General features: G+C 36.5%; 2 protein-coding genes across 3 annotated transcripts in view; one reads left to right on the top strand and one right to left on the bottom strand.

The window, feature by feature from the left end:
- The first annotated feature begins 575 nt into the window (after nt 1-575).
- On the top strand, nt 576-11,505 carry fam131c (family with sequence similarity 131 member C). 2 transcript variants are annotated; one of them, XM_047806868.1, is made up of 6 exons: nt 576-945; nt 2,235-2,305; nt 3,019-3,109; nt 3,731-3,964; nt 5,834-5,929; nt 7,305-7,561. In XM_047806868.1, the coding sequence occupies exons 1-6, from the start codon at nt 915-917 to the stop codon at nt 7,415-7,417; spliced, it is 636 nt and encodes a 211-aa protein (XP_047662824.1). In that variant the 5' UTR covers nt 576-914; the 3' UTR covers nt 7,418-7,561. The 2 variants fall into 2 exon arrangements, with proteins under 2 accessions (XP_047662824.1, XP_027026386.1); XM_027170585.2 differs by having other exon boundaries at nt 584-945; nt 7,321-11,505.
- clcnk (chloride channel K) overlaps nt 9,446-22,483 on the bottom strand; it is a 17,757-nt gene continuing 4,719 nt past the window's right edge. Inside the window, exons 10-20 of the mRNA XM_027170582.2 lie at nt 22,342-22,443; nt 22,003-22,087; nt 21,274-21,438; nt 19,959-20,028; nt 19,718-19,828; nt 19,292-19,508; nt 19,021-19,154; nt 18,704-18,774; nt 11,754-11,834; nt 11,557-11,643; nt 9,446-11,271 (exon numbers count right to left, since the gene is read on the bottom strand). Of these exons, the coding sequence (XP_027026383.2) occupies nt 11,233-11,271; nt 11,557-11,643; nt 11,754-11,834; nt 18,704-18,774; nt 19,021-19,154; nt 19,292-19,508; nt 19,718-19,828; nt 19,959-20,028; nt 21,274-21,438; nt 22,003-22,087; nt 22,342-22,443 (1,162 nt within the window). The 3' untranslated portion in view covers nt 9,446-11,232. The remainder of the gene's footprint in view (nt 11,272-11,556; nt 11,644-11,753; nt 11,835-18,703; nt 18,775-19,020; nt 19,155-19,291; nt 19,509-19,717; nt 19,829-19,958; nt 20,029-21,273; nt 21,439-22,002; nt 22,088-22,341; nt 22,444-22,483) is intronic.

Raw genomic sequence — 22,483 nt, 5'->3', positions numbered from 1 at the left:
TGACATAATTCATTTCCTGTGTGAGCTTTAATTAGGGCATTAGTGTAATCAGTGTCTCCTGTGATTGCGTTTAAAGTCCTGCCGGTTGCTGATCATTGCAGGGGAACCGGATGTTTGTAGACAGAGCATGCACATGTATAACAGATACTATATTTGTGCTTCTCGGGTTTTTCTTCATTTCATAACATCTAGTGAAACTGGAGTCTCTGATCAGCCAGAGAACCGCGCTGACACTAGAGGGCAGCAGAAAGCTGCAGATCAGCTGGCAATCGTTCACTATTGGCAATGTTTCCACCATAAACATGTTTACTGCAGTGTCTTGGTTTTGTTTACTCTATTACACTGAGAAATCTTTTTATTTGTCTTGTTTATTTTATAATGTTATTGGTCAGATTTTAAAATCATGCAGTGTCTTATTGCACCAACATCTTTTCTTTTCAAGGAGAATTTGCACTGCCTTTATCTTTTTGTGTGAGGGTCTTAATTCTAGCATGTAAAGGGTGTGTGTGTGTGTGTGTGTGTGTGTGTGTGTGTGTGTGTGTGTGTGTGTGTGTGTGTGTGTGTGTGTGTGTGAGAGAGAGAGAGAGAGAGAGAGAGAGAGAGAGAGAGAGAGAGAGGAGGAGAAGGGGTTAAAGGGAGGAACATTGAACAAGCAAAGCAGACAGCCTGCCTCAGATTTTTCCTCTTTTCTCTCTCTCTTTCTCTCTCCTTCTCTCTCTATCATACTATTCCCCAAGCTTTTTTAGCTTCACAGATGGCAGGAAGTGCTTTCCTCTATCGGACAAACATCAAGTTCTTTTTTGCCCTCTTGATACCTCCATCTGTGAAGCTTTCTGTCTTGCCCATGATCTTTCTCTAGTCTTCCTTCCTTCATTCAGCATGGTGAACAGATAATTACCTGTCTGAGGGACACCATGGGCGCCTGCCTTTGCAAAGGTCATCAAGGTCAGTTTCGGTCTATATTATGTCTGTCTGTTTGCTGTCAGTTCTTTCTGTTGTTTACTTTTTGCGTTATCGCCAAGGTTTATATCGAGGATGTGTGTCTACTTATTGTTTTGATGAGTTGGTCTAACAGTCCTGTGTGCATCCTGAAAACCACAAACTATAACTATGGACATAAAAATTAGAGTTTAGAGAGATTAACTGTTTATCATACAGGATTAGCATATCATTGGGATTAATTATCCAAAAATGTATATATATATATATATATATATATATATATATATATATATATATATATATATATATATATATATATAATTTGGTAGATATAAAGCTTTACAAAAACCATCAATTATGTGTCATTTTTATGTCATCCTGAGCATAAGTGAATGGACAAGAGAGAGACAGCAGCTTGTGCTGTTACTCTATGACACAACTGTGTACCACAGAGTGTGTGTGTTTGTCTGATGAAGGATTATTACCGGTAATTAAACTCGCAGAACTGAGGACCTGATTTTGTATGGGTAACAGCAGTGTGTGTTGTGATAGAGGTTTTCCCAGAGCAGCTTCACTGGCTGAGATAAAGGTAAAGTCTCTTAGGGCTTCACACTCTATCAGGATCATCAGATGATAGAAGCCCTCTGTTTATCTGTGTTCATCCGACTTTGTTGCACGAGATGGAAATCCTTTGAAAAAAAAGGGAGGTTCAAAATGTCTATGCATCTAATAACATTTACAGATGTAGGGTAAGCTGTCTTGATGTTTTACATGTCTTCAAATTAAAAGGTTGTTTGATTCCAAAAAAAGGTCTGCCTGGTGAGTGTTTTGTGTGTCTGCTTGTGCTATGGTTTAAGCATAGTGCAGCATGCTAAATGCCAGGGTCGCCACTGATGCATAATGTATGAGAAAGGTGGTCAGAGTGTCATGCTGACTGTACGCCACTGCACAGGCTACACATTGTGTCCATCATGGCACCATAACGTACGAGTCCACGGGTAGCACAAGGAGTCCAGAGAGACCCAAGACTGAAATGAGATGTCTTTGATAAGGTCCTGACTGAGTGAAGTAGGGCCAGTGACAGGAACCAAACCCTGCACACCAGGGGATCCCCAGGGATGGGTTGTCAAGACACTTGTCTGTTGCTATGGCAACATGGAAGCAACAGGACTGTTTCCTATCAATCCGCTTCGGTTCGAACTCAAGAAGCTAAGGAGGTTGCATGAACACTCAATGCATGCAAAGAGATTAGCATGCGTACAACTAACAACAACATGTTTGCTCTTCTGCAGAGATTCAAAGTAGCCAGCAGCATCCCATGGGAGAGCTCCAGTCTTGGACAGAAGGACAGCCCATTGCCAAGGTTTATCCATATTTCAGCCTCATAAGCAAATCCAAATATATATATTCTATCATTAATCATCAATCATCATCAATGTGTAGCTTGGCTCATCTTAATTCAATTCTTCCTTTACATTTGATTTGATACAATTTCTTTCCATGCAAATTTCCTTTCATTTACACACTGGAAAGAGTGTCTCATTATCACCTGTGATACGGTGTTGAGTGGATGTGTTGTTTTGTGCACTTTTGGCTTGATATGCCTTTAAAATCAGTGTTTCTGGCTGTGTGATTAGAGACATGTGTACTCAGCTTCAGAATTATTGACACACTTCAAACAAATGTCCAAAATTTGTCTAAAAACAAAATATAAAGATTTTCAAGAATGCATAATACGTTTTCAGTAACAACAATCTTTTCTTTCAAAACAAATGACAAAATTATTAACAGTTCTAAAGAATTCAGTGTAAAGTTAATGTTAGCAATGAATTTTAATTAATATCCAGGAACTGTTGCTGCCCTTGACCAAATTCAGTGTTTTATTTGTGGATTTTTTAATTCTTATGAATAATTTAATTTGATTTATTAATGTATGTCTTATGGTATGTGTTATTGATTTATTTTAAGTTTTTACTGCTTTCGTTTTCACGAAGGATGTCATTTATCCCAGAGTTGACTGTGTATTGTGTTGTAAACAATATATACTATTATGTGCTTATTTTTTTATTGATTTAGGGGAATCATCAGCCATATAATGGCTCAGTGACAGATAAGAAGAACGGTAATGGCTATAACATTGGGGAGCTGGCTACATCTTCTTTGATTGGTGAGAAACACATGGTGCACAGAGATCAAATCTGCTTGTGTCACTGCTTCCATTATTATTTTTGTCCATCCTTCATTCATTTCATTCATATAATTTGGAAAACCAGTCAGTCTCGACCACAGGCTGCTAATATAATCTATTTACCAATTGCACATTATATTCATGAGTGCAGCTTAGCATTTTTGTATCTTCCTCTTTGACTCCTGTTTTGCTTGATTTTTCTCTCTTGGAATTTTTTTTACACGAGCTGATAAATGTCTAATGTCATTTTTGAACGTTCAACCTTTAAACATTTAATCCTGAGTGTATAAATATGGAGTTAATCAGAAGCTAATCAATATTACAGAGTACTATTGGGCAAAGTGCAGCAACTGAGAAATATGCTGTCTGGATTAACTGGTTGCAATAATCTTATTTATAAATCACACATAAATAAAAGGAACCTCTTTCATCCAAGACAGTGAATTGAAAGTGCTGAAAATGACATTTCTTTTTTTTTTTGTCCTATTTTCCACTTTCGTATCTTTTTTTTTCACATTCTCCCTTCACATTTCCTACAAATTCTCCATTTTTTTCCCCTTTCATCTTTGTTCCCATTTCATTTCCTCATACTCTGCTCAGGTCTGGTTGCTACTATAAAGGAGCACATAACCAAGCCAACGGCGATGGCGCAGGGACGGGTGGCCCACCTGATCGAGTGGAAAGGTTGGGGTGGGGAGACAGGGACTGGTGGAGGCTGGTGTGGCTGGAGTAGAGATGGAGGAGGCTGGGGAGGAGCAGGGGCCACGCTGCAGGAGGATGAACAACTCTATTCCCATCTGACTGATGAGATCAAGGAGGCACGCTTTGCTGCAGGTTAACGCATCATATATCTCTATTTATTTTGGAGAGCCCACCCTTATTAGTAATAAGTCTACCTTATTATCAATGTTATTATCCTAGTGTATACTCTAGGAATAATCAATAGTTTTTGTTTTCTTTATTGAAATTAACTGTTATTTGTACAGATTTAAAAAAAAAAAAAAGATTTTATTGCCAGATTTTCATATGCGATACAGGATATGTCCATATATATCTGTCTAAGTCACTGCATATGGCATCTTTAAATAAATATTGTTTTACACTAAATAGTTTGATGATAAACATTAGGTTTTTTCTTAGGTTATATTAAACAGCAACACTTGATATCAAGGTTCCATTAATAATAACATTATTTTCTATTAATTCAAAGGAGCAAACCATGAACCTCAGCATTAATAAACCGATAACAGACCAGACGTATTTAATCATATTTGTATACACCAACATTCACTGATGTTCATCCAATCAAAAATAAGTAAATTAGTAAAAAAAAAATTTTTTTAGTTAAATTATTAATAAAGCATTCTACTGGATGTTAATAACTCTGATCTTCAGGTGTAAATATTTTAGCTTGTTTTTCAGTTTTGAATTTAACAAAATGTCGATTATCGGCCAGTCTGTGCTCAAATAGTTCAAATAGTTCCTTGGTTTGTTCATGTTCACTCTCGTGTTAATTAATGTCAATTAAGGGACCCTTAATGTAAAGTGTTAACTACTGCAAAAAGTCCCTGTAATATAAAATCAAATAGGTCAATAGTTCAATTATTACCACCATTCTTGGAATTAGCATCTTTAACCTGAGCAGCTAATTAATATTTTTGTTTATTTAAAAATGTACTAATGTCAGCAATGGAACTGTATGAATCATTACACCACTGTTGTAAAGCCTTATGGACATTTAATTGTGATACTTAAAACAAGCTTTTTTGTTTAGTGGATTTTGTGAGCGCTATGAAAACTTCACCATAAAACACTGTGAAAATCGAGAAACTACACTGTAAACCATGCCTTGCATGCATGTCTTAAAAAACATGAGCAATCTAAACTTTGTTTCAACTCAAAAGTAGTCAAGATTCATTTTTGAAAACTTATAAACTTGAGGTCAAAATCCAAAGCTTGGCATGATAGTTGGAGTTAAAGGGAAGAAATGAGTTCACATAACGTAATGGAGCTATTATGTTTTACAGCATTTAGCTGAACATTGCATTTAAACAGTGTTAAAATGATATAATTTAAATATATTTCAGCCAGATGTACCAAGATGTATAAGGAGTTATTAGAGGTACAACAAGGTGACTCAATATATATGACTCAAGCTATGACTGAGTAAGTTACAGTAAGTTAATCCTTTTAACCAAACATGTTTTTCTCTCCATGACTACTTGTGAGGTGAAACAAAGGTTAGCAGCACGTAATTGTCCCAGAATAATATTGTATACAACTTTATTTAATAGGTTTGTTAGCTTCCAGAAACATCATAAAAGATCATAGGCCATATTATCAGTCCACTAGACAGTGAAGCAGTTCACAATGAAGCAAATATTTTTGATTTACTCGGAATTTAGCCTGGATAAATCAGGAGAAAACCAGAGATGATGGACAAAGATGGTGAAAGATTAATAGCGTGCCTCTTATTTGCATTTGTTTTTTTTTTTCATCGTCTGTTCATCTGTCCAGTCAAAGTAATGTATTCATGTATATAGTACTTACATCCCCACTATCTGTCTGTCTGTCTGTCTAGGCTGAAATTAATCTTAAGGCCATGTATTTTTGTCTGTTATATTCGAAACAATCATGGCAGGAAGGTAGATATAATGTTCTCAACTAGAGTGCACCTGATTATGTTCTGTTCCCTTTTTGCAGGGGTAGCTGAGCAGTTTGCCCTGGCTGAAGCATCAATGAATGCATGGCCTTCACCTGAGGTAACAGACCGAGCTACAAGCACAGTCCAATTACAAGGTATGAATAAACTCTATATACCCAATGATATTGTCCTGTACTACAGACTATGTAAGGTACATCTACACAGAAGTGTAATACTGAATAAGCACCAGAATCAGGCTGAAATCAGGTTTCAGGATAAAACGACCTATTTTGTGCTTTCTATAAAGATATAAATAAAATAATATAATGTTTGTAATTGCTCAGAAACTGTTAGAAGCCATTTTCTTTATCTACACCTTTATATCTCATGACCATAGTACAGACAGATTTATATTCTGTTCCTGTCTGAGACTGTAATGCAATCATGCTATGATTACTATTATGGTCTGTGAGAGGTATTTTGTTGGATAGCGATGACATATGGCTTGGTGATGCAGATAGAAACAGGTACATCATAATGTCCTTTCCTGTTACTCATTAATCCGCTGCCTGAATGAAAATAAGGATATATGTGGAAAATATCCCTGTAAAATTCATGCATCATCTAGAAGGGAGATGATTCGCAGATGTAGTAGTCAAATGAGTTTGAGTGCAATTAGCTTCTTTATTCATACTTCCGTCTTTCGTTCTTCAGGAAAAGAAGTGCTCTTGATGTGCATTATTTGCCATATTTTCAATTATCCAATTTGTGTGCTGTTTTTCTTTAAGTGCCACATATGTGGAAGAGTGAAGGCTTTTATAACAACATTTGGCAGATGCATTTAGAGTGATTTACATGCTTTCTAGTCTACTTTTAAAATATGCTTTTATGCAAATGCAAATCAGCTCGGGTCTGAAGACATCCACAAAGGCAGTATCACGAACAGTAAGTGCTCAAATCTGCTTGAATCTGATTGGTCAGGAGGTGTTGATTATAATTTTCTCTAATAACACAGCTTATAATCTAGTATCTTATATAAAAGCACTTGTTTTATTTAGTATGGATTAAAAAAATAAGTTATTTAGTTATGTTTACTCACTGAAGGAGTCTTTAGTGTCACCACTTTATACCAGTCAAATGTAAAAGGCAACGATTCAAAGATGGCTGGTGAAAGAACGACTGTTTGTAGCTATTCTATGCTAAAAATCTTGCTTTGCAGATGTTCCTCTGCTTCAAACGGAACTATAAATAAATTGATATCAAAAGTACAGGGTTTGTTATTACTGGTATATTTGTTTGGTATAAAACATGTTTTTACTCATGGATATATATATATATATATATATATATATATATATATATATATATATATATATATATATATATATATATATATATATAAATTCATAAAAATTATTTATAAAAATTTAAATTAAATTAAATATAAAATTTAAATAAAATAAAATATAATGTATTAGAAACCAAGCCAGTTTTCTTCATCTGTCACTCATAATACATTAATATAGAAAGGATGCTCTTTCCACAGGCCACGAGGGCTTGTATCTCTCTCAGTTTCTCATGGATGGAGGAAGCTTGGGTGTCCCACACCACCTGTACAGCATACACATGGAAGCCAATGCTGAAACCAGCTCTCTGAATACTACACAGCCTCCCCAGCCCTTCTTCTGTAGCTCTGTATCTCAGCCGGAATCACAGCACTACCTTCAGGAGCAGAGGACTTTGCCTGTCGACGGCCCTGTACGACACGCAGACAGCAGCTCTGAGGATGAGGTCTTTATTGACTGAAAAACTGAATGCCAGTCCACGCAGGATATGTGATTCTGAAAAAGCTGGAATAAAGTGGGTATATGTCTTACCTCATATGACCTAGTCAAGGTTTATGGTGGTATGAGCTGTAAAATTGTTTGTCTGTGTGGCAGCACCAGTGTTGATCTACCTCTGAAGAGGTCATTGCCTTACCCAGAAGATGTACATAGACCATATAAGTCTCCTTGCCATATTTTCAAGTGATATTTTTGATGAGATATAATGATGTTGTCTTTTACCAGGATAAAATGCTATAAACTGTAAAGACAGATGTTTTAAAGGAACCGAATCACCTCATTGGCAAAAAAAAAAAAAAAAATGTCCTCAAAACCCACTAATGCGTTTGAAATTTGCAGTGGTTGAGACAGAAGGGTCTATGATTTGCTCTCATTTTGAAAGCAGCACCTGTAAATACCTGCTTAAAAAGCCCTTTCAGATGAATTTCCATCTCATCTAAAAGCAGAAATCTGCCAGGGCTTTGCAGATGGATATAATGTGAACATAAAAAGACTTGTTCTCTTTAAGCCAGGCTTCATTCAGACTCTAAGAAACACAGTAAAGCACAGCTCACAGAGAGTAAGGCACAAAAAGGCTTGAAAGGATGAATACTGTTTATGCCTTGTTGCAGAGATGAAACCCAGGACTTTAAAGCTTTTGTAGAACTCCATGACTTATGTCTTTTTCTTCTCCCCCAAAAAAGCTTATCTGTGGAAAGCCTTGTTCACATATAGTCAAAGATTATAGGACAAAGGTTTCTTTGTGTAAGTTCTGACTTATTTTTTGAAAAGACAGAAAAACTCTTCTCAGTTATCTAAAAAAAACATAAGAGCTGCATTCTGAGGTGAAATGTGTTCTGTCAAAGCATAGACCTGGAATAACAATGTTCCACTTCCCCTTGTTGACTAATTGTTATTCACTCAACCGATTAAAGCTGTAGAGAAAAAGTAAGAAAGTGACGGAGGGGTGTAGAATGATGGTGAGAAAAAAAGTGAGCAATATACACAGAAAGAGCAAAAGAGACAGGAAACAGGTGGGAGTGAGAAAGGAAGGGGTGTGCATGTGAGAAAACAGAGATAGAGAGAGAGAGAGACAGAGAGAGAGATAGTTGGCAAAATAAACAGATAGAGGTGACAGAATAACAACGTTTTAGTGTTATCTTTTTCCACTGCCTTTTAATAGAAGTTTATGTAGCGTAAACCGATGCATTGTGTTGTGGCGGCTTCTTTTGTGCTGTGGGAAGGTTTCTGAATAGGTTTTAATTGAGCTGCAGACCGCAAGGTGTCGACCTTAATTGAAATCGTGATCGCAAAAAGACTCTCATTTAAACATATTTTAGGAAACAAAGCCCAGAGATATAATGAATGAATAATAAGACAGTTGAACTATAAGAAATTATATGCAAGAAAGATGGTGTAAGGTCAGACAGGAAAGATATCAGTATTTTACATTGTTATATGTTGTATGCAGATTCAATCATTTTAACAGTCCTCATGAAAAAAAGTCCCACAATATTCGTCTGGTATTCACTACTTTTGATTACGAGCTCACGAGCTATGACACAATGTGGTTATTAATGTGACAAAGCAAATGAAACTTGACGCTGCTGTCAAAGCTAAGTGTTATGCTAGCCATATGGTGTCTCTTTTAGTAACTTACACAGTTCTATGGGAATTAGTGCTATTTTAATGTTTTTTTTTCTTGTTTCTGGTTTGGTCTGCCATTTAAGAAATCTAACAGCTATGTTAGCTAGCTAAGTCACCTCAGTCATTATATACTGTAGATTCACTCAGCTCAGATTCAGCATCCATTTTTCCACACTGCCCAATAAATAACTTCAATCTGGGTTGTGTTCATGGTGTTTATGAGAAGACGAACAACACACTGTCGTGTTCATCAAGTGAAAATCAAAGAAAAAGAAATTAATTTACAGATTTGTGAATATTAAATATTGACACATCTGAACTATACACCTAAGAAAAACATATGACAGTTTAATCTTGTGTCCACTGTACAAGCTTTGCACAAAAAAAGCTAGCTGAACACCTTGCCTAACCATGATTTTTGGCTAGCTTATTTTTGCTGTTAACATTTCTCAGGTTTCTGTGGAAGCTTGTTTCCACCTCATTTTAAAAAATAATAAAAGATAATTGCAACTTTATATCTCAGAATTCTGACTTTATATCTCAGAATTGCGACTTTAAATTCTGACTTTATTCTTTGCAAGTTCTTCTCCGGACTCCGGAAAGAACGTTACAGAGGAATCGGTTGTAGCATAGACTCAACAAACCAGATGATGCAGAAGGGGCATATTTTATACACCAATAACTTCAGGCATCAGAACGTCAACACGATTATCGGTGAATAAAATTCTGACTTTATTCCTTAGCAATTCTGAGATAGAAAGCCACAATTATCTTTTATTACTTTTTAAAACAAGGTGGAAACAAGCTTCCTTATGGTTTCTATCAGGAGTTGTTACATTTAACGGAGTTATGTCCACTCAGAGAAGATTTTTGTATATTGATGGCAAAATTGGGTGGTGTTTATCAGTTGTAATGCTATTTCTAAGTAAGCTCTTCTTAGTGACTGAAGTACTTTGAGGTTTGTTTAGGACATATTTATTTTTATTTTCTAGTAACTGAATTGTTTTGTCATGATAAAAACATAAGTGTTAGTTAAAGTCTTTAGTCATTACCTACAGAGCATAAGCCTGGTGTCCCTGTTTCATATATATTAATATTAGTAATTTACATCCTTCTGTCATTAATGAACATAAACTACTAGTGGCATTAAGCTGGGGAGCAAACAACTGACTATAGTCAGCAGTGGAATAAATATTCTAAAGTGTATAGAGCTATAAAAAAAAATCAAAATCAAATATTGTGAACATCCATTAATTATTATGCAAAACAGGCATCATCCCAATTAGCAAATTTGCGTATGTTTTGCTACAGTTGGACTAGGTGTGTGTGCATACTCTGGGAGTAATCTAACAACTTGAACCAGTGAGCATATAATGCTTTCTCTGTTCAACATTAAAAGCACAATGCTGACATGCCTTGTTTTTGTCTGAAAACACAAGGTCAATGTTAACCTATGGTCTTTGTATTGTGTTCTTTGTGAACATTTTGCCTAAGTTCAATCTTCATTTTAGCGTCCGTTGAAGGGCACACTCATTCAGCTATTAACAAAATCAGTGTTTGTTAGGTTAGCCAGGAGTGCTCATCCTATAAGAGTGATAGGTCTTATGGTGCTCAGTGTCTGCTTCATTTAATTACACCTCCCTCATCTCCTCCATTAGAAATGGGTACACGTGGCTGATTTTAATAAATCTTTATCACTTGGCCTGCCCTCAGGCCTATAAACAGAACACAGGAGTGAGACTCCTTAGTCATGGCACCAAATAAAGAGCTCCTACTGTCTCATTCCGGGAAGCGGTCTGTTGGCCAACAGCAATCTCCACAGATAAGCTTATTTGCATATGGGTAATTAGAGCTATACATGAACATGATCGTCACAGAAAATCAGTGCTTGATGGAATATTTGAGGTTGTGATAAGCGGAAATGATTTAATGAGTTATGAAGTGTTAGCATATGATGACAGAGTAGTGCTCATTTATCCGCCTGGACATCAGATTTCCTTGGCCAGGTCTTCAATCATGTTCTTCATCTAAAATAACAATATGTAACAAACATTACTTTACATTACATTACTCACAGACTTGGGTTCTTAATCAGCTGTGTTTTTGTTTGTGTTGTCAAGTGTGGTTAGTTTAATTAGGTACTGTTTGTTCATGATGATGCCTATTTGTTTGTGTTTGTGTGTGTGTGTGTGTGTGTGTGTGTGTGTGTGTGTGTGTGTGTGTGTGTGTGTGTGTGTGTGTGTGTGTGTGTGTGTGTGTGTGTGTGTGTGTGTGTGTGTGTGTGTGTGTGATTATCAAACTGAACACGTCACCTCTTTCCATGTAATGACACCATGCAGCTTTCCCATTTCTGTGACAAACACACACTGCTCTCTCAAAACACTCATGATGCAGTGGGCCTGGAAACACATTCACAATACCTGATTATTGAATAGGAAACAGAAGGTCATGATTACTGTACATCATCGAACACCCTTTGTAGGCTATATAAAATATTTATGCCTGATACCTGCTTTACTGTCGCATCGGTAGAAAGCTGCAGCTTAACAGGTTGAATAGAGCACTCATCCTCCAGGCTTTTGCACAAATCCTATAAGATGGGTTAGAAATGTAAGAAGTTCTTATTCATTTATGCCTATTTCAGCATTTTACTGTATTTAAGATTTTGAATCTTGTTCAGTTGACAACTAAGCTTTCGGAGGTTTATTTGCAGGATTAGCTTCCGATCAAGCGCAGCTTCTGTGGTGAATTTATAATCAATCCCTCCGAAAAAGAGAACACTTAACTGGAAAAGAGACAGGGAGCATTTGCACAAGAAATGTGTTGTTCACGAAAATAAAGTTCAATCGGAAAAACGCTTGTACCCTCCTGTTTGTGTAAATGCATGTGTAATGAGACTCTGAATGTGAACATAAAGCTGTGAAGCTGAATTTAAAGGTTTCAAAGGATAAAATAGTACAAAAGCAATGGTGCGCTATAAAATGAGAAGGAATGACTCTGTACTACAGTTTGCTGAAATTTCAAAACTGGAAGATTTGTTTTTGGCTTTCATGGGAATCATTTGGTGTGTCGTGAACACCCTTTGTAATTCATGGATAATTGCCATTTAACAGAATGTGTGTGTATACTAAGATAATCACTGAACCCTTTTTTGTTTTGTTTGCCCTATAAACACCTTTTACACACAACTGTATGAAAGGATTAATAAAGTAGGCCCTTAAATAATATACTAATAAATGTCTGATTATTAGGATATTTTCCTAAAAACTATTGTCCAATCTTCATGCAATTTGGATCACAGCATCATGATATCAACCAAAACAACTTATTGCTATCCAAGATGGTTCATCTATGACACGCAATCAAATTTGTGAAAAAATTTGACACACAATCAAAGTGAAGCCTTTTTTTCAGCATTACTTTTACATAGCAAACGTGGCACAAATGTTAAAGTTCAAGATCTAATGTTAAAACCAAGCTTAGATTTCATTTGCAACTTGGGAGGATTACTGAAAACAGGTCCTGGGGCTTGGTGCCTTAATTAACTCTAACACATACATTACATAATGTTTCTGCCATAAGGTAATTTCATGTAAAAATCATAATGCACTTCCGGTTATGGCGCACAGCTGGTAAGACGTAGGAGAAGGACTCCTTTAAAAGGATTGAAACCTGGATCCTTTGGAGAAGTCATCTACACAATATGACAAGGATAACCTAACGCATGCTAGCAAACAGTTGGACGAGGTACATAGCACAGCTAATACTGCTACAAACGACGACATCTTAGGTGCGATCCACTCTCTGAGGGCTGACTTCTCAAAAAGTGGAAGACGTTCAACCCTGAGACTGATCGGTCTACCCGAAAAAAACGAGGGCTCGGACGTTTGTGCTTTTCTTGAAAATTGGCTCCCTAATATTCTGAGCAACACATTTAAATCTGCGCTTGCAAATTAATCCTAACCGCTGACAACTCTGCGACCAATTGTGATGAAGTTGAGCTACAAGGATAAAGAGAAAACTTTGAGAGCAGCTAGAAGTCTAAAAGAACTACGATAAAATTTGTTAAGATGTCTGCAAACCTTCTTACATTTGAAATTATCGTTCCAAATATTCTAATTTTTTCATTAGAAGTAAAATGGGTTTAATACGTTTAAACATGATACTTTACGGACGGAATATACATGGTCCATTATAGTCCAGTAATGGTAAATGAGTAGAAGTTAAAATACAATAATTAATAGTAATATTTTTGGTCCAGTTAATAATTGGCAGAGACGGAGAACAGACGGAGAACAATGAATGAAGGCTTGCAAAGTTTGGGGAGGTATTGTAATGAGTCTGTCTGTGTTTTTGCCCTGTTTCTGTCTGCTGTCTTGACCTGCTGTTAATTGTTTGCTCCGTCCACTCATTTGTCACCATGGACACTAATTGCTCTCAATCCTTTCCCCAGGTGTGTTGTCTTAGTCTCCGCTTTGTGATCGGTTCCTGTTTGCTATATCTACTCTGTTCACTTCCCTGGTGTTAGTCGTTGTTGGTATGTTGTGTGTTTCTGTTCGATGTTCCCATTGCCTGTTTGTTCTGTGTTCTGCCGTGTGTTGCCTGCCTGACTGTTTTTCTGTTTCGTGTGTTGGCCGATTAAAACTGCATTTGGATCCTCACTCGCCTTTGTCCCGCCATGACCGGTATAGCCGTGCTTCGATCTTTACCGGGGAATGCGCAATGGGTGGTTCTGTACCTTTTTGTTTTTGTTGTTGGTATTTTATCTTTATTTATTTATTTATTTTTACTATGTTTATTTTTGTTTGCACTTTCAAATGCAGCAAAACTTACAGGACGAATTAAAGTAATTAATGGTTAATAATCAGTAGTTGGAATATTAGAGAGTTGAATAATCTTGTCAAACTTAAACAAGTATTGGGTAGACTGAAACATATAAAATAAAATATTGTTTTCTTACAAGAAACACATCTGTTAAAAGACGATATTAGCAAAATTACTAAGCAAGGGCCAGGACAAGATCACCTCTCGAGCTAGAGGAGTCATGATTCTTATTCATAAATTATTCCCATTTCAATTAAGAACACAACATATAGATCCGTTTGGGAGGTATGTAATTCTCAATGGTACAATTTTAACAACTCAAATTAATCTAATGAATATATATGCACCCAGTGAAGATGACCACGCTTTCTACCAAAATTTATTTCTCACAATATCATCATACAATGGTCATTACATAATTGGAGGAGACTTTAACTGTGTACTGAATCCAGTATTTGATCGCTCATCAGGAACAGACAATACTCATCAACAGTCTAAAAAGTTCATTGGAAAGTCTTTGATTGACCTGAATTTAACTGAAATCTGGGGGTATCTTAATCCCAATAAAAAAGAATTTTCATGCTTCTCAAGTATCTACAAAACATTTTCAAGAATAGATTATTTTTTAGTCTCTAATAGCCTGATTTCAAAAGTTGGTAAATGCTACTATAGTATCATACTATCTGATCATGCCCCAATTACAGTTACAATTCAGATAACCAACCTTTTGTCCTCTACTTTTAGATTTTGACTTCAAGTAAGATGGCTTCAAGATACCGAGTTTGTGGATTTTTTTGGATACTAAAATAGACCAGTATTTTCTTATAAATACAGACCAGACGAACGCTTCAGTGAAATGGGAGGCCTTTAAAGCCTATATAAGAGGAAAGATATTAAGCAATACAAGATATGAATCCAAAATATATTATACACAAATGGAAAACCTAGACAAGCAAATTAAAGCTTTTGAGCAACAGCGCTTTAATAGCAATGACCCTGCAAAAGGAAAAGGAAATTTTAGTACTTAAAGCCCAATATAATGAATTAAATGCAGTAAAATAGTTAAACTTATAGTTAAATAGTTAAATTTATTATGGTTAAAGCAATCTCACTATGATCAGGGTGAAAAACCTGGAAAACTACTCGCGTGGAGAATTAAAAAGATACAAACAGAAAGAGCCATTAACTCAATCATAGTGGAGAATGGAGAGAATATTGTGGACCCAGGGGAAAAAATAAGGAATCTGAACACCTTGGAAAGACAAGATAACTTTTTATATAAACTATAAAAAAATAAAATAAAATTTCCTAAACTATCAGAAGAGATGTACTTTGGACAGAAATTTAAGCATCGAAGAACTGCAAGAGGCATTACAGTCCATGAACCCTGGAAAAGCCCCCGGTCCACTCCCGATGGCCTGCTGGTAGAAATCTATAAAGAGTTTGCAAAAAAATGTATGCCACATTTGCTTAATATGTTTAACGAGTCATTTAAGAAAGGAATCCTACCCCCTTCATTAAGATCAGCACTAATAACTCTTGTATTAAAGCCAGGCAAACCTTCTAATGATATGTCATCCTATAGGCCAATATCCTTGGAAGACCGGCCTTCCATAATATGCATAGGGTTCTTAATATACTATATAAAAAGCAGAATGCTAAAGACCATGCAATCCTGTCATTGGACGCTGAAAAGGCCTTTGACAGGACTGAATGGGGATTCCTGTTCTAAACGCTTAAAAGATTTGGAGTGGGAGATGGATATCTTAAATGGATCAGGCTACTTTATAAGGATCCCCTGCCAGAAGTAATAACAAATCTCAAAGCCAATTAATTTAAGTAGAGACACACGCCAAGGGCGCCCCTTATCCCCCTTATTATTCTTATTTGCCGTCCAACCTCTTGCCATGGCAATTTGAAATAGTCCAGATATAAAAGGTATAACAGTAGGTGAAAAGGAACATCGTCTATCATGGTTTGCAGATGACATAGTAGTATTTCTTACAAAGCTAGAAACTTGTATCCGGGCACTACGGAATTTGGAAATGCTCCAGAAGAATTTACATATTTAGGAATTAAGGTGACTCCCAACTTTTTCCAACTAATTATGACCCATTAGTAAAGAAAGTTACAGACTCACTCGAGAGATGGAATGCACTAAAGATTTCTATGATAGGATGCATTAATATTATAAAAATGTCAATTCTACCTAAGTTTTTATATCTTTTCCAGTCAATCCTACTTCCGCTAACTGCTACATTTTTTCTCACTCTCAAGAAAATATTTACTAGATTTATTTGGAATAATAAACTCCCTCGATTACGTTTGTTCCTACTATATCTACCATATGACCAGGGAGGACTTAGAGTGCCAAATATTAAACTTTATTATTGAGCAGCCAATAATACACATTACCCCAGTAAAATTAAATAGGTTCAATCCCAATATCCCTGACAACTGTACAAAGTGCAAAGACGAAATTGGTACTGTACACTTTTTCACTCTGTATGGGGAATGTAAAGAGCTTCAAAAACTTTGGAAGGAAATTCTTACTATAATTGGTCAGTTAATTGGAGATAATATTCCTCTTGAACCAAAACTGTGTGTATTCCATATATACCCAATAAATTTGGTCGTAAATGCAAGAAAAAGTAAACTAATAGACTTTAGTTTGCTACAGGCCGAACGTGTCATTGCATTAAAGTGGAAAGACACTCAAAGACCCTCTTCTAACCAATGGATCAAGGAAATGTCCTCAAACCTTGCTTTGTAAAAACTGACATTTGCTATCAAAGGGAGGTTAAATGACTTTTATAACACGTGGACTCCCTTTCTACACTTCTGCTATCCAGTGGACTTGACAGCAGAATAACTTGGGACCTGGGCAAAACAAGGTTAAAGAACACTGAATTATTAATATATATTTATTGAAATATTTTATGTAATCTTTATTTATTTATTTATTTATTTATTTATTTATTTATTTATTTATTAAATGTTCCAATTGTAATTGTTCATTTTGATATTTAATTTCATGTAGGGTGTTTTTTTTTTTTGTTTGTTTGTTTGTTTTTGTTTTTTTGTCTTGATGTTTGAAAAACCTAATAAAAATAGTAGTGAAAAAAAAGGAATAGATATTTGCTGGGGACCTGCTTCACCCCATCTCCAAAATATAGAAGTGACTTTCAACCTCTTTTCATGCAATCCTGGAAAGAATTTCTATTTATTAAAGCCACAAAAGCAACAGGAATTGGTGTAATTTTAATAGCAACCTATTGCTGTAAGCTCAGTCAGCTTTTGCCTCATTAGCCTGTTGCTGTCAAAATACTCTCAGTATGTTAGTAGGTAATTCAATATCAGGACTCTGAAGCTCATTTTAAGCAAAAGTGCTAAATGTACAGCTTTTGCATCATTGCACTGCCACTTTTGCACATGCACAGCACTTAAGAATGCAAAAGGAGTAAACAATTCTGTGTATATTTCTAACACCATGCTTCTAAAAATATAATATGTATGACTTATAAATACCCATGACCTTCTTGATTTTTGTATGCTATTGACACCCATCTTTTTCATACTGCTTGCATTGATTTGACTATATGATCAATATAAAAATGGGTTTTAAAGCTTTAAATTAAGTTTAGAGTTCAGGTGATATAGAACATGTTAACCTCAGTGAATAAAACTGTTATTGTCAGCTTATAGTTAAATGTAGTTTCGGTTAACTTAACTTAGTTAAATAGTTCAAATAAACATGAGAATTCAGTCCAGAGGATATTTTCTTTTCTTAAATGTTTCTATTTTACATTTTAAGAGACTGAATAGTGATTCTTGTGTAGGTTTTGTTTTTGGTACCCTTATGTTCTCACAAATGATCCTCCTAAAATCCAAAATAAAACAAAAAACAGATATCTTTTCTAAAACTAAAAGAGACAAACCTGAGAAAGGGCACTGCACTACCTTTGAAGATGTTAAATTATGTTAAAATGTTTATATAATGTCAGAATTGTCAGAATTTCCTTCATTGGAACTAAGAGGCCTGGAAATATTCCAGCATGACAGTGCTTCTGTGCACAAAGTGAGCTCCATTAAGGAATGGTTTGGAAAGGTTGGAATGGAAGAACGTGAATGATTTGCACAGAGCCCTGACCGCAACCCCAGTGAACACTTTTGGAATGAACTAGAATGCTGACTTCAATGCCTGTCCTCACTAATGAATGAACAGGAATCCCACAGCCATGTTCCAAAGTCTAGTGGAAAGCCTTCCCAGGATAGTGGAGTTTAAATAACTGCAAAGGGCGTTAGACTAAATCTGGAAAAGGATGTTCAGAAAGCTTTGTAGTGCTGCAACAGAACGCATTTACACTTTTGTGTGTGTGTGTGTGTGTGTGTGTGTGTGTGTGTGTGTGTGTGTGTGTGTGTGTGTGTGTGTGTGTGTGTGTGTGTGTGTGTGTGTTTGTATGCAGACATTTTTGACAATTACAGTATGATACAACAAACTAATAGCTCTGACCAGGCAGTTCTGCATTTTAGTGCTTGTTTAGATGAAGGAACTTTGGGTTAATTGAAATCTGTTCACATTTAAACTTTTTATACTTTGATGAGACACTTTGATTGCAGAGGTGTTACAGTTACCTGACTTTGGTTTGAGAGCAGGAAAGTTTGCAGTTGTGCTCTTGTGACGGTTCCTAGAAGTGTGAAAGAGTCTGAAAGACAAAGGAGAGCAGGTGACTAACCACAGATAAGTTATAAGTCTGAATCAGTTCTCCCTGAGCAAAATGTAACTTTAATTGTGCTTCGACTCTGACATTATTTTGAGGGTGCTGTCTTGACTCTTGCTGTTTGCTGTCTCATCTGGATTACTGGCCATTATGCTCCTGCCCTGTACTGTGCTGTGACTGTCATTCCAAATTTGCATTAATCTTGATAAATAAGGGATTTGTCAGACTTACCATGTGTGTCAACTACGGGAAACTCGTTTTCTTTGCTGGAGTTCAGGACATGCTGTACTCCCGTCACTCCCTCGGCTCGCTGCAGCACGGCCCCTACTGGCACCACAAATCGCCTAATCTGGATCGAGGACAGCCTTCAAAATAAAGAATTGGCAGAAATACGAGACTCTCTTCAAAGCATTGCTTTTTTAATTCAGGAATTTGTCCTTATCTTCTGATTATAAAAAAACAAAGAGAAGCTAAATTGCCCTCTGCGGGATGCATTACTCACTTTGGACAAGCCCTGATAAGAGAGGGCAGGTGCGGGAGTCTCTTAATGAGTGATATACCATCATAAAAGGATGGCTGATGCCTAGAGCGTGCCAGAGCGTTGGATATCAGTGTGGCTGTTAGAATAGGGATAACATGAGTGGACTGTCCAGTCAGCTCCAGAGCACATAGAGCAGGTGACAGAGTGTGTGTCACAGCCCCTGCAAAAGCTGCTGCTCCTACACACACACACACACACACACACACACACACACACACACACACACACACACACACACACACACACACACACACACACACACACACACACACACACACGAACTAAGCACAACCTTCAGGCCACCCAAAGCTTCCCAGTACTGACTCACAATCATGACACATTGCCACTCTGTCTCCAGGAAGATGGCAGGATAAAATGTTTGTTTACCTACTAAAGCGTAGCCCCCTGGGTTTATCACACTCAGCCTCTCCCCTGATGAGATTCCATCTGGGAAGAGATAGGCCAATCCCTCACCCAACAAACGGCCTAAAGCAGCACCTTCAACATAGATGAATTTTCACAAGAAATCTGAGCGAGACTTTGATATATTTGTTTACACACTGCGGGGTTACAAACTGCATTTGTGATTAAATTGTTTTTGATTCCAGTAGAACGTTCATTTACTTACCATAAATAAAGACAGGCATGAAGTAGCCAGCAGGCAGGGGTAAGGTGCAGGCCAAGACCAATAGCCAGAGCTAAAGTAAAAAAAAAAAAAAAGAGCAGAGACCAAAAGTCTTAATGCAATCATGTGAATATTACATTTGGAATGCTCTGATTGTAATCAACATTAGTGAGCACCTGAGTGAATTGCAAATTATCAAATAAGAAAACCCCTTCTTCTGGTGAGCACAGTGAAGTGATTGCTCATTGAAATTGAAGTATAGGCTGTAAACTTTTGTAACCTAGTTATTTAATTAATAGCAATTATTACTGACACCAAGTTGAAATGTAGTAGACTGTAGCAAGTTGCCTCATAACAACAAATATTATTCTAATTATAAGATATTTAGGTAAAATATCAAAACTAATTGGAAAGTATAGAACTGCAATGCATCTGCAATTTTTACTTCACAATTATCTTCTTAATTCTTTTAAGAAAACTTATCTCAAGTCAAATCAAGTCAAGTCAAGAAGCTTTTACTGCCATTTCAACCATATATACAGCTGTTGCAGTACACAGTGAAATGAGACAACGTTTCTCCAGGACCAGGAAGCTACATAGAACAAGGACAGAGCTATACATAAAGTGCATCTGTGCAACCTTTTTCTAACTAATAGAGTAAGGAATACTAATAAAATAAGCTTATATTTCATTCATCTTGATTAACTTCTTCATCCTGACTCAAGTCATAGTGATCTGGAAACATTTCCAGGAACACTTATAGCCTGGACAGGCCACCAGTACCTGTGAAGTACCTTCACAAACTTTTTCACATTGATGGGCAATTTAGCATAGAAGTGGAAGAAAGCCTATTTGGTGCAGTAGTGGTTCAATGGATAAGGCTCTGGGTTACAGATAGGAAGGTTGGGGATTTTAAGCCCCAGTGCTGCCAAGCTGCCACTGTTGGGCACTTGAGTGAGGCCCTTAACCATCTCTCCCAGTGGTGCTGTGTCATGGCTGTCCCTATGTGACATGTGAAGAAAAAAATTTCACTGAGCTGTACTGTATATGTGAAAAATAAAGGCATTTTCTTCTTGTATGTCAGATGTTCCACTGTGACTGTTTTGCACAGTGAAGTAAGTTTTCTTGCAGTTGTTATACAGCATTAAGTATAAATACAAATTGTTAAAATGTCATTCGTTAACACTTAAAAAAAAACATTTATTAGAAAACTGATGTGGTTTAGAAGAAACGAAGCATTTTAGATTGGATTGCCATGAATATTTTAATATAATTGGTTTTATTCAATACTTCCAAAAACCTGTGTAGGTCATTTCACCTTAATGAGAATGAAGCATCCAAGTGTGTAAAAAACACTGTAACCAGGTGGACTCCATTCCTCCCATAGAGAATGAGGGGCTTCTTGTGCTACTGTGGCATTGTGGGAAATGAAGTTCCACCGAGTGCTATCTAGCAAGGAGGTGATTAGCTGCTTCATCGAGAGCTGTAACAGCAAAAAAGCAAGAATCTGATTGAGGTTATGAAATATACAATTTATTCAATTGCAAGTCAGCCATCTTCTACTTACAAGACAGCAACTTATTTCCTTTTAGTGCTCACAATACTTGACAATAAGGATAACCAGCTTATAATAAAGACTTATTAGTAATGTAATCACAAGGGAAGTGTTCATAGGGTTACATGTCACCCACACGACCGTGTCAACCTTTATGACAACAGAGATGGACATAAATGTCAGGCTGATGTAACATCTCAACATAACTCAAGTTGACATCTTATAGACATACCAAGAGCAGACTAAGCTAGAACTGTGGTTGTGGCATACATTTTAAGCCTACTAGATGTCAAAATATAATTTTATATAAATAGAAATCCATCACCTGACATCTTATGCAAGCTGTTGGACTAATCATTATACATAGGCTCATTTTAGCTGTCATGAATCATATAAGTAGGTGTCATGTAGTGCTATAAAACTCATTTCAATAAAGTAAGAACATGTTGATGATATGTTACACTAGTATAAATGCATGTGTAGAATCCTTACCTGGGAAGCAATGAAAAATCCCCCTGTGTGAGGAAAGGTCACTGATGCCAGGAGGAATGCTACGGTTGCTGAATATAATGTCTTTCTAAATAAAAGCAAACACAAATCCATCAGTGATTGAGGGCATGCAAATTAAGGTCATATCTCATCCAGCACCCGTAGCAGTCTGGTTATTATTATTGTCAGGAGAACTGCAATTATCAACACCCTTTGCCATAAGTTATGAACAAGACTAGCCTGTGGTACAGTATGTTTAATTGAAATCCCCTTGAATTAATGCAGATGTTTTTTAAGACTGTGACTGAATAATACACCAAACTAAGGAAAATGGTTGCTCACTCTGTTGCCATAACCCTGCTGATGAATTTGTTTGTTCTGACAAAACGGAGAATCCACCGATGACTGTAGAGGTAAACACAGCTTATAGCTCCACACAGCAGTCTGAAGAGAGTGAGGAATTAGAGATAGACAGCAGGAGATG

This window comes from Tachysurus fulvidraco, chromosome 23, assembly GCF_022655615.1.
Source record: "Tachysurus fulvidraco isolate hzauxx_2018 chromosome 23, HZAU_PFXX_2.0, whole genome shotgun sequence".
Taxonomy (NCBI): Eukaryota; Metazoa; Chordata; class Actinopteri; order Siluriformes; family Bagridae; genus Tachysurus; species Tachysurus fulvidraco.
Note: the sequence above shows the minus strand (reverse complement) of the source record. Positions and strands in the feature narration are given on the sequence as shown.